General features: G+C 40.0%; 1 protein-coding gene across 16 annotated transcripts in view; it reads right to left on the reverse strand.

Annotated features, from left to right (window-relative positions):
* dlg2 (discs, large homolog 2 (Drosophila)) overlaps positions 1-12,414 on the reverse strand; it is a 273,799-nt gene that overhangs the window by 15,997 nt on the left and 245,388 nt on the right. For 11 of the 16 annotated variants that reach the window (XM_078172182.1, XM_078172189.1, XM_033642560.2 and 8 more), the window contains 3 exons: positions 5,854-5,968; positions 5,241-5,417; positions 3,507-3,582 (listed from right to left, as the gene is read on the reverse strand). In XM_078172182.1, coding sequence (XP_078028308.1) covers positions 3,507-3,582; positions 5,241-5,417; positions 5,854-5,968 — 368 coding nt within the window. Of the gene's footprint in view, positions 1-3,506; positions 3,583-5,240; positions 5,418-5,853; positions 5,969-10,028; positions 10,074-10,622; positions 10,743-12,414 lie in introns of all 16 variants that reach the window. The other 5 variants (XM_033642515.2, XM_033642506.2, XM_078172187.1 and 2 more) reach the window with 2 other exon arrangements.

The following is a 12,414-nucleotide window of genomic DNA, read 5'->3' on the forward strand; positions in this document are numbered from 1 at the left end:
ATTGATTTGATATACAGTACAGGCCAAAAGTTTGGACACACCTTCTCATTCAATGCGTTTTCTTTATTTTCATGACTATTTACATTGTAGATTCTCACTGAAGGCATCAAAACTATGAATGAACACATGTGGAGTTATGTACTTAACAAAAAAAGGTGAAATAACTGAAAACATGTTTTATATTCTAGTTTCTTCAAAATAGCCACCCTTTGCTCTGATTACTGCTTTGCACACTCTTGGCATTCTCTCCATGAGCTTCAAGAGGTAGTCACCTGAAATGGTTTTCCAACAGTCTTGAAGGAGTTCCCAGAGGTGTTTAGCACTTGTTGGCCCCTTTGCCTTCACTCTGCGGTCCAGCTCACCCCAAACCATCTCGACTGGGTTCAGTTCCGGTGACTGTGGAGGCCAGGTCATCTGCCGCAGCACTCCATCACTCTCCTTCTTGGTCAAATAGCCCTTACACAGCCTGGAGGTGTGTTTGGGGTCATTGTCCTGTTGAAAAATAAATGATCGTCCAACTAAACGCAAACCGGATGGGATGGCATGTCACTGCAGGATGCTGTGGTAGCCATGCTGGTTCAGTGTGCCTTCAATTTTGAATAAATCCCCAACAGTGTCACCACACCCCACACCATCACACCTCCTCCTCCATGCTTCACAGTGGGAACCAGGCATGTGGAATCCATCCGTTCACCTTTTCTGCGTCTCACAAAGACACGGCGGTTGGAACCAAAGATCTCAAATTTGGACTCATCAGACCAAAGCACAGATTTCCACTGGTCTAATGTCCATTCCTTGTGTTTCATGGCCCAAACAAATCTCTTCTGCTTGTTGCCTCTCCTTAGCAGTGGTTTCCTAGCAGCTATTTGACCATGAAGGCCTGATTCGCGCAGTCTCCTCTTAACAGTTGTTCTAGAGATGGGTCTGCTGCTAGAACTCTGTGTGGCATTCATCTGGTCTCTGATCTGAGCTGCTGTTAACTTGCCATTTCTGAGGCTGGTGACTCGGATGAACTTATCCTCAGAAGCAGAGGTGACTCTTGGTCTTCCTTTCCTGGGTCGGTCCTCATGTGTGCCAGTTTGGTTGTAGCGCTTGATGGTTTTTGCGACTCCACTTGGGGACACATTTAAAGTTTTTGCAATTTTCCGGACTGACTGACCTTCATTTCTTAAAGTAATGATGGCCACTCGTTTTTCTTTAGTTAGCTGATTGGTTCTTGCCATAATATGAATTTTAACAGTTGTCCAATAGGGCTGTCGGCTGTGTATTAACCTGACTTCTGCACAACACAACTGATGGTCCCAACCCCATTGATAAAGCAAGAAATTCCACTAATTAACCCTGATAAGGCACACCTGTGAAGTGGAAACCATTTCAGGTGACTACCTCTTGAAGCTCATGGAGAGAATGCCAAGAGTGTGCAAAGCAGTAATCAGAGCAAAGGGTGGCTATTTTGAAGAAACTAGAATATAAAACATGTTTTCAGTTATTTCACCTTTTTTTGTTAAGTACATAACTCCACATGTGTTCATTCATAGTTTTGATGCCTTCAGTGAGAATCTACAATGTAAATAGTCATGAAAATAAAGAAAACGCATTGAATGAGAAGGTGTGTCCAAACTTTTGGCCTGTACTGTATATATATTTTTATGTTGTTCATATAATTTTGTGATTTCAAGGTAGCTAATTTTGGTAGCTATTAAAATAATAATATAAATGTACCTTTTCATTTACATTCATTATCACATAAAGATCCAAAGCCTATTTACCAAGGCTGTGTTTCAAAGTAAATGCTATTCGAGTGTGAGTAATTTTGGAAATCTTTTTGCACAACGATAACAAATTTGAAATCAGGTTTCAATATTTGTCTTAACAGAGTTGTTTTAATTATGCCTATTCATTCAGCCATTATGACGAGCTAATTGTGGGAAGTCAGATAATCTTTTTATTTCCTAATTGGGATTTGACCAAACTCATTTTTTGCAAGGGTGTTTTAGACCAAATTTCTGTACGTGTATTTAAGATTTCTTCTGTTTTTCATTCAATTAAATACAATATATTTTTGAACGTAGGTGATGTAGACTGATATATGGGATGATGAATTTGATATAATGTTTTTTAAATTAAGTTGTTGTAGTGATATGTTGATATGTTAGAGTATCACCTTTGCATTACTGTTTATTCACTATTTATCTTTTTCTATGTATTTTATTAAATTGTTTGACCACCCTGACTGGTTTAGTTGGTTGCGCAGAGTCAACCACACCGGCCATTATAGAACTTGTCAGTCCATTGGTGTGCATTATGTATAAATATCAGTGCAGTTCTAAACTTGTAAACATTTTGACCTGATGAAGATCAAAGTAGGATTAAAAAATATTGTCCTGGTTACACTTCTGTGACATGGAATAAGTGTGCAGGCATTATTTTTTACTTTCAAATCAGTTAAACTCTCAGTTCAGCATTATATGATTAGTATAACAATTTTGTCTGAGTTTGTCTAACTTTACAAATAAGGTTGTGATTTCTGTATAGAGCCCCATCATCTACAACCAGAGATAAATGTCTTCATTCTGTCCATCTGGGGAAATAATACTGTAGCTCCCTGTACTTCTTGATGTGCCACAGTTGCATCAGAGGCATTTAAAGTAAAAGCAAGGTGAGAAAAGAGTTACTGAAATCATGCCATGAGAAAAGTAACATAACTGAGGTTTAGTCATAGAAACTTAAGCACACAAAAGAAGCACATGCAGTGATGGAAAGAAAAGGTGGAACTCAAGAGGATGAGGTTTCAAATCATGAATATGCTGTCCATATCATCATTTGAAGACAAAATGCTGCTGATGATGCGTAATATTCGCACAGCTACAGTTTTGAGGGTTCCATGTGTGGTCAGGCTCCAGTGTAGTAACTTCAGACATTTCCTCCTAAAGTTCATGTTTGTTACCTATTAGAAAACTCGATATATAGTCGCTACAATGTGAAGGGGAAAACTCAACACCTGCTGCGGTGGTTTAAGCTCAAAAGCTGGTAAAACATACTGACATTTTTAATATAGTTATATATAAATGAAAATAAGTGTCCAAAGTTAACCTTTAACATAAACTCACAAGTAAAAATTCACTGGAGCTGAAAATCTGACAACTGGAAGGTGGAAGGCAATGGCAGAAAATTCAAACATGTTAAAAAAAAGGCACCAAGTCATGTAATGGTAATTAATAAGCATAAATTAACACTAGAAAGAGGAACTGGTGATTTTGTCAATGGGTGATTTTTACAAATGTGATTTCTTTGATGTAAGTGTAAATGAAAAAACACACACAAGATGAAATGGACATCAAACTGCAGTGAGAAAAACATCTGACATGGAAGCCATACAGTCACTGTGAAGATTCAAGATGAACCTCTTCTTATACACAAGAAGTTATATCTGAGTGACACTATGACTCATCATTTCAATGTGCTAATATAAATTGCCACTTAGCAGCTCTCATAAAGGTACTCACCCCTTTTGAATCAAATGACCCTGGCTTGGCATTGAATTTCACAGTCTTTAGACGCGCTCGCTCTTTCCTTTCCACCCTGCCAAGCAAAAAGCCGTGTCATTCATTAACCACAGAGATGTAATGAAATTACTCATGCTGACACTACGCTGACCTATGAAACGTTCTGGCAGCTCTGTGTGAGGACAAGTCTCAAGAACTCATACTCTGAGAGTCTTAAGATTTCTTCTCTCTTCAGCCATTGCTGCATAGAATAGCAATATGATGCCAGTGAGCTGATGTCTACTATGTGCTTGTATTAAATATGTGTTTGCCTGTGTCCACTGGGTTTACCTTAAAGGGGGATAGGCAGTTTAATTTTGTTGTAATTGGGCAAAAATTCCATACAACACTTTGGGCATATTGTAATATAAATGGACTGAGACAAAACTAAACTTCTGCACCTCCTCTTGGCTCTGTTTTCAGGCTTTAGAAATCTAGGCCATGTTGGGAGTCTCTAGCCAATCACAGGTCATTTGTGTGCTTTTCCTTTCGGTGAAAGCCTGATTTAATAGTGGAGAATCCTGCAGAGAAGGTTGCCATTACAGAATTGGCAACAGCTGCTTACACTGCAAAGTAACCCCAAAAAAAAGGCAGACTTCGATAAACGAAACAAAGCACGAGTCAATATGGGTGAAGCGTTTCAGAGATACAAAGAAAATGTTGCTAATAGTTTAGCCTTCTACTAACTACAGCCAAAGGCTCACAACTGTGTCTTCAAGTCCATGTTTATGTAGTTAACGTTAGCTTGAGCCTCGAATCAGCCAGCGCAAACCCCAGCTCCAGGGATCTGGACAGCCTTGAGCAAACTTTCTGTTGCTGCTGTTACACACAAGCCAATTAGATCCAGCTTTGCCATTGGTCACCAGGCCACTGTGACACCCAGTGCTGGGCAAATTTGAGCCACCACAGCCGCCAACTGAAGGTCTGTCTCAAGAGCGGTTGCCTGCTCTCGTCTCCATGAAGCAGTCCACAGGTGGCAGTGAGCAAGGCGGAGGGACTGTGAGGTGGCTAGCTAGCTAATTCCTGTCTCATTTGTGGTCTGATAAACAGAGAGAGCTCTACAATGAAATAAGATTTAATAAATCAATGTATGTGGAAACACTGGGTTACTGTATGAAACGCGTGCATGTGTCTTTGGTTGTTTGATGGGAGGGGCTTAGGACAGAGGGGTGAGCTGCAGGAGGAAGGTGTATTTTCAAATTCTGCCCTTTTATTTTTTTGCATTTAACAGATTTCGCTTACCTCAGCTTTAACACAGGTGTGTGAAATTAGACTGCTTATTGATTTGGGATCATTGTGTAACAGGACAGCCTGATGATAACAAGTGTGCTGATATGTGTTGGTGTATTCTTTTAATGTAACAGCTCATATTTAGTTTCTGGAATTGAATTTCTTATGCCACACTCTAGCAATGGATGAGAGCATACTTTTTCTGTTTTAAAAATCATTATTTTTTTCCCTCCAGGAGCACCAGTGGGTGTAGACGACAATAGACACGCTCTTGTTGTCATTCATGTTGTCAGAACATATTTTCTTTGTTTTAAAAGATATTCCCTTCATTTCAATCACAGAGAGACTGTCACTTCACTGACTGACGACTGTTCCTCTTTTAGGAGAATCAATATTCTTTTCACAAATCATCGACGGGCTTCTAGAGTCTCTGAAACCACAGACTGATTTCTGTCCACTGCTCACCGTCTCTTGCTGGGGATGACACCCATTTCTTCACTGTCCCCGTGTGGGGTGACACGGCGGGCCTGCCACCACTCATCATCTGAGGCGTTGATGACGTGGAGGATGTCGCCATACCTGAAGCTGAGCCCTTGGCTGGGGAGGCCACTATCCTTTGACTTTTCATAGTCAAACAGTGCCCTGTTCAGTGAACGACATCAGGATTATCAGGATTAGTATTGAAAATGCACAGTTCCTATTTTTTCACTGTCATTCCTACATGTGATGTCTTTTCTAATTCAGTAGTAAGAAACTAGAAGCACAGTTTTACCAGGTCAGAGAGAATAGTGACTGTTGGTCCATGGGGGGCTGCTATAATAAAAAATGATCTTCTGTTTTAAGCACAGATCTCAATGTGTTATCAGTCCACACCCTGTCACATCTTTCAGTCGCTGTATTAAAATAAAACAACACAACCTTTTAAGAAGACGATATTCATATAATTTTTTTATCATGTTGCCTGAAATATATCTGCGCAGACATCACATGGAAGAAATCTGGGGCATGGAATGGACAGTGTCTTTTCTGAGGTTAGCTTAAACATCCAAAACTAGGGTGAAATCCTAAAAAGACCAACCTCACATAGAGCGATCTCTTTTGATTGGTTCGCAGGGATCCCGACCCAGAGCTCATGCTGTGGTTCATCATCTGTTCCCGCAGGTCATGGATTTTGGCCTCAAAACGCCCGTACTCTGCAAGACAAGATTAGAATGGATCAGGACTGACAGCCAGGTCAGAACACAGGCTTCAGTACATTCTGGGAAAGAGGAGATTTGATTTTTTTTTTTTTTTTATTATTCTCAGTACAGTCAAATTAGTGGAGATCAAGATAAAGGGTAGAGGTTTGCGTAATGGAAATTTATAATCAAAAAGGGGCTATTAAATATCATTTTTATTGTGAGCTTTGCACTGGATGCACATTTCCATTATTACATGGATACATAGATTAGATATACAAAGAGATGTACGTATATTAATAGTCAGTAGAGTTCAGCACTGAGTTTTTGCTATTTTTTACACTTAGACCCTTTAGAATAATATGTTCTGAGTTGGTGACATGTAATTTGCTACCAATTTGTCATCGATAGTTGTTCTACTAAAGCAGTTTCAGTCTATATTTATGTTCTGTGTGGTCTTAACAGGAGTCAGTGTATTTACCGTGGCCTACATCTAATCATTGAGAAATACATGCCAAACTATATGTAATGACCAACTTTTTGCCATTCATGTGTAATAATCATTTTCAGCCTTGCAAGTGACTGCAAACAAAACTTGACTATGAAATAAATTGTTATTTTAAAATTACTAATTTTACTTTAATACATTAGAGGAATTATTCATAAGAGAACAGATGTAAGACATTTTCAGATTTCTAAAGGCAATCCTTTGTGTTGTATTACAGACATCTACCATTAAACTGAGAATACACAAGCCCCCGCACATAATTCATTCCCAGGATTTCCACTCAGTGATGTCTGAAGCCATGAACTGAGTTGCTCCCAGCAAAGTAAAAGTGGATGTCAGGATGTGGAAACCTGTCACGCCGTTGACGAGTATGCTTTACCCGACAGTGCGGTTACTATGAGGATGAAAAAGCTGATAACTTGAGGCATGGCTGGCTAATCTGTCACTTAAAAAGATCAACCAGTAAAGAGACGTGACATGTTCTTTCATGACACAGACAACCACTGACGGTACAACCTGTATTTTAGTATTAATCAGTGAGAAATAATAGGAGAGATAGACTGTAAATACAGCTAAAATGTGTTGTGATTTCATTTTATTTTTCAGTATTTTCTAAGAAAACCCACTACAACAGTCTACAGGCTGCCACACTTGCATCAAACTCTTCCATGCTTTCTCTGACACTGCTGCACTCCCTGACCATCCCATGAGTTAGGCTACTAAAGAAATAACAAGGTTAAGCCTGTACATGAGAGCAAAGGAAACTGAAATGAGGAGATCCCCTTTCATACTTGATAATCCTCAACAACAAAATGCAAAATCACAATCCAATATTAGAAACTGAAATTTCTACACTATTTACTCTAAAGTGATCTTCCTCTTGTTTTTTATGCCCATCTTACCCTGAAATAGTTCTCACATACCTGTCTGCATGTTCACTTCGATGTTAAATCCTCTACTGCTGGCGTCTCTTTCCTATATTGTGCTCCCCTGGTGCTCCTCCTGTCTGTTCTCTACAAACAGTCCAATTCTGTGACTCTGCTGAGTGCAGCACTAAGTACAGAAAGGATAAAACCTCTCTCTCTCTCTCCTGTGGCTGCTCATAAGCAGTGCAGGGGCGGAGACAAGTGCGGACGTACTAAACAGGATGACTTGTTTGCTGTGTATGCTTGTTGGCTTATCAGTTGTTACGTATATCTGATTATGCATAGATTATTATATCATTATTCTGGAGCTGTAGACACATCTGCAACTGGACTTTGTGACCAGCAGACCTCTGTCTATTAGATTAGACAACTGAACCTCCTCAACTCACACCCTAAACTCTGGCATCCCACAGGGCAGTGTGCTGAGTCCTCTTCTCTTCTCAACAGTGGTTGGCCTCATCACCAACAACGACTCAGCTTACAAGGAAGAAGTCCAGCACCTGGCAGCTCAGTGAGGTGACTAACGTGGCCCTCAACACCAACAAGACCAAGGAGCTCATTGTGGACTTCAAGAAGACCAAAGGTTGCACACACACTCCCACCTGAATTAACAGGATGAAGATTAAGCATGTCAGCAGTTTTTAGTTTCTGGGTGTCCACACGAGAACCTCTCATGGACCCTCAACGCTTCAACCCTAGTCATGAGGGGTCACCAGCATCTCTTCTTCTTAAGGAAACAGATGGACTTCTTCTGTTCTGGAGAACTTCTCCTGCTGCACTATCAACAGCATTGACTACTTCACAGTATGGTATGGCAACTGCTCTGTCTTGGATCTGAAAGTAACTGCTGGAAACTGCTCAGTGAATCATTTCCTGCTATTGAGGCTGTCCAGCTAAAGTGGTGTCTGCAGAGTGCGCGCAGCATCTTCAGGAACACCTCTGACCCCAGCCAAAGACTGTCTGCCCTCCAGCTTTTTTCCCCTCAGTTGTCACCGATCTAAACTCTGGTGCCTCGGTGACAGCAATGCTAAACTGCATTTCATTGTCTCAGTACCTGGACTCTGTGCAATGACAACAAAGTTAAATCTATTCTAATCGAATGTAATTTAAAATATGGAGGAGGATTGGAGTGTTTTGGCTGAAGCTACTTTAGTCTGACCTTCACACACACACACCCAGGCATGCATGCACACACACACGCATCCCAAGAGTGAATAATATGTGTGTGTTTGTGTGAATAACAAAAGTGGGGAAAGAAACCATATGGCAACCTCTAATCCTACAAATTCTATTAAAATATTGAACTAAACTCATCATCATAATCTTATTTTCCTTTGGCTCATCCAGCATGTATCTAAGGAACTGCACAAATTCTGTTGCCAATTGTTAATGAAGGCTGAACTCATATCCTTGGACATACAACATCTGCTTTAGCTCTTTTAAGAAAGCTTATATGTTAGTTACACTGCAAATCTTTTAACATGCCATTGTGTTTGTAGGAATCTTTTGTTAAAAATTAGTGAATAATCAGAATCACCAGCTTTGTGTCAAAGCTTGTCATCACCATGCTGGTCTTGTTTTGTAATAGTGACCATTGTACACCATCTTCCGAACAATTTATGTGTCTACTCACTAAAGACAATGACCTATGTGTGATAAATCAATTAAGAAACATGACTTGCTCCTTTCAAGCATCTGTACTTTATGAATTTGCAAACTCTCGAGAGGACAATGGGTGTGATATCAGCATCCTAGCACCCATAAGCCTCTGCCTGCTCCTTCCTGTGTTTTTGAGGACACAATGCTCTGCCTACAAAACTGTAGACTACATTTCAAATGAAAATACAGCAACCTGCTAACAATTACCGCTTGTAAAGCATAACATTATGTTAAGCTTTACAAAGGTGGAAATATTGCACATTAAACCATTTTAGTTAATATTTACCCCCAGTACTATACAGGAGGTATAATCCAGACTGCCAATAGTATAGTTTTGGATTTATTTGTTGAGGTCATGAGATGCTGACTACTGATCGCTCTGCCTTCACCCCAACAGAATGAAGGTAAATTTGATTTTTTTGGTTCACATCAATGACAGCTTACATTTGTTAAAAAATAAACAGTAATGCCTCTTTCCAGAGACTGGTTACTCTGGATGACTGTGGACAGTTATTATTACCTATTTCTGTTCGAAAAGGGCTCCCAATAAAGTCGACTGACAGCTGAACATTAAAACAAAGGTATTCAATGAAATAAAATATATACTTTATGGAGCTATTAGACTGAGCTGCAATAGATGAGTAACTGTCTCTGCATTTACTTGTAATAACAGGCTATATTTTAAAAGAGCACATCATTTAATAACATTTTCAAAGGGGAGGAAAATAGGACACTGTTTGAAGGGTCACGACCCGGGAGCACAAGAACAAAAGGTAAAGTCAGGAGGGTTTAAACAGTGCATGTGCAGTGGGGGAGTGAAAGTCAAAACAGGCTGGGAGAGGAAAGGATTAGGTGTGCGTCAGTGGGGCAAACGCTCGGTGAAGAGGAGTGAACAGACTGTCTTTGATCACATTCACTCAGTGACTCTCACTGATGAGTGATGCTAAAGCTCAGAGCAGCCACAGGTGCCAATGGCACAAACCTGGTGCAGGAGAGCGGGCCCGTCGCGGTGAGCATAGAGCAAGTTCTGATGGGTAAGAAGAGAAAGCAGTTGTTAGATGCAGAGGGGTTTAGAGCTAGGTCAGTCAGTTGTAAGAGGTCACCTCAGAGGGGAATAAAGCAAGAAGCTGAATAAGTTGGGAGTTTTGATGAAACGGATTTCTGAGTCCTCCCTAAATTAAAACTCTTGATTAGAGAGCCTCAGACTGAACTAGATGCCAAGTCATATAGATTCTCTTCTGATCTTTGCTTCATGACTTAGGAGTCTCCTATGAGACCGAACAAAGTCAGTCTGAGCTTCTGGGATGTAACATTTTTGTCAGCCCTCAAGAACTTTTTTGTTTATTTGTTTTTAATAACACATCATGTTTGAGAAGCAAAAGCACTCTAACACCAAAACCAGTCTCTTGAGGCAGTTGTTGCCAAAAGTCTAACTGATGTTTTAAGCATAAATCAAGTAATGTATAAAGAGACCATGACTCCACAGATTACGCTTTTGACTTGAATGTTTTAGATGAATGTTTAAGATGGGAGAGAAAAGAACCTTGATGTAGATATTTTTGAGACAAACACCCACCACTGCTCTTGGTATAACGGTCTGGACGGTTTGTGAGTCTGGCACCTCTGAGACATTGAGGGATCTCTGACCATGAGTCACTGCCTCTACAGCCCTCCAGTAGATACTGCTTCTGTTGACCTTAATCAGAGGAGGCATGTCACCAGTCAAAGCTGTCTGATCCACTACATGTTAACTTACAGTAGGTTGGCAGACAGTCTGGTACACTTGAATCAGCATGAACATGCCCCGCATGGTATCACAATCTACATACTAATGCTACAGGACAAAGGAATTAAAACAAATTTTGTTTGTTGAATCAGATCATATCATTATTACCTTTTCGAAACTCTTTTCAGAAACTTCCAGTGATTCAACATTTCTTGTCTTTACACTTAAAAAAAACTCTCTAAGACCGTGGACCAGAAAGTTTCAATGTATGCATCATTTAAAGATAAAAATAGTAAAATTATGTAATGGTCACTAAACTGTAAACTCATTAAAAGCTGCTTCCTGTCGCCACCCATTCAATAAATTAGGGAAATGCACATCACTTTATGAAAAACAGCTGATGGACACTTTCACTGAGACTCATGGAGCACTTATTCTGAAGGTGAAACTTAACAGAAAAACTTCAGTTAAAGGGCCAAATAGACTCAAATCTCATTTATTGGAGAGCCATAAAAGAGTCCATGCAGAGATACAACCTTATGATTTATCCCTGCAGTCATGTGTGGTGTAATGAGCAGACAAAAGAAACCTTGGGATTTGAAAATGTCAAACCAAACATGAAATGAGAAGTGACCTTGCATTGGTTCCCAGTTTCAGTTATACGCTGGTACAACTGTCTGCTTAGCATCAAACTTGACAACCAGTGAAGATCTTTCCTGCTCTGATCTGCTCAGCAGGAAATTTTCTCATGCTACCTAATTCCCACTTCCACAGCTGAGATGCAGGTTGGTGAAGCTGCCACAACATGGAGGCAGAGCGCCTGTCTTTGAAACACAGCCTCTTATTAATATGTTTAATATATAAATTAATGACAAGACTCAAAAATAAAGGGCCCTATCTTACACCTGGCACAAAACAATGCACAGCACAGCTATCATTGCTAGATTCAGACCAACGTAGTTGTCCCTTAAACGGCCAATGCCCACGTTGTTTAGGTAGCAAATGTACTTTAGCCAGCTATGCGCCTCGGTTTAAAATGAGGTGTGGTCAGGAACATTGTTGGTGTATTGCTATATTAAGGCTGCAGAAATCTACTGCATAAGCAGCATAAATTCATTGATTATTTCCAAAGCTCAAAGTTTAGTTCTGTTTCCTGTCAAGTTTCTAACAACAATTTTTAGTTTTGCTGTTTAAATGTACCACAACATTTACTGCAGTGACATTACTGCTCTCACTGCATTACTCTCAGCAGAAAACCACTTGCTACTCCAATTTGCCAAATCCACCATGTAAATAGCAATACACCAGGAGTATGCGCATCTGGCTTGTAAAGGGAATAGGAGATTGCACTTTGATTGGTTGAATGAAAAAAACACTTATGATTAATTAAGAGACTATATACAACCACTTTGCTCCTTGCACCTTACTTTGTGCCCAGATTATGCACCGTTTAACTGGCATAAGTGCTTGGACACGCCCTAAATGCACTTGTGCCATGCACTTAGGCCATACGCTATAAACTGTTTAAATAGGGCCCAAAATCCATATGAAGGACAGTTTTTCTGCAAGTTTGTAGTATGTAGAAATCACAATATTCTTGTCTTTTGTCCAATATCTGTGTGGGCTGTTTCCACTAAATATA

This window comes from Epinephelus lanceolatus, chromosome 11 (assembly GCF_041903045.1).
Source record: "Epinephelus lanceolatus isolate andai-2023 chromosome 11, ASM4190304v1, whole genome shotgun sequence".
Classification (NCBI taxonomy): domain Eukaryota; kingdom Metazoa; phylum Chordata; class Actinopteri; order Perciformes; family Serranidae; genus Epinephelus; species Epinephelus lanceolatus.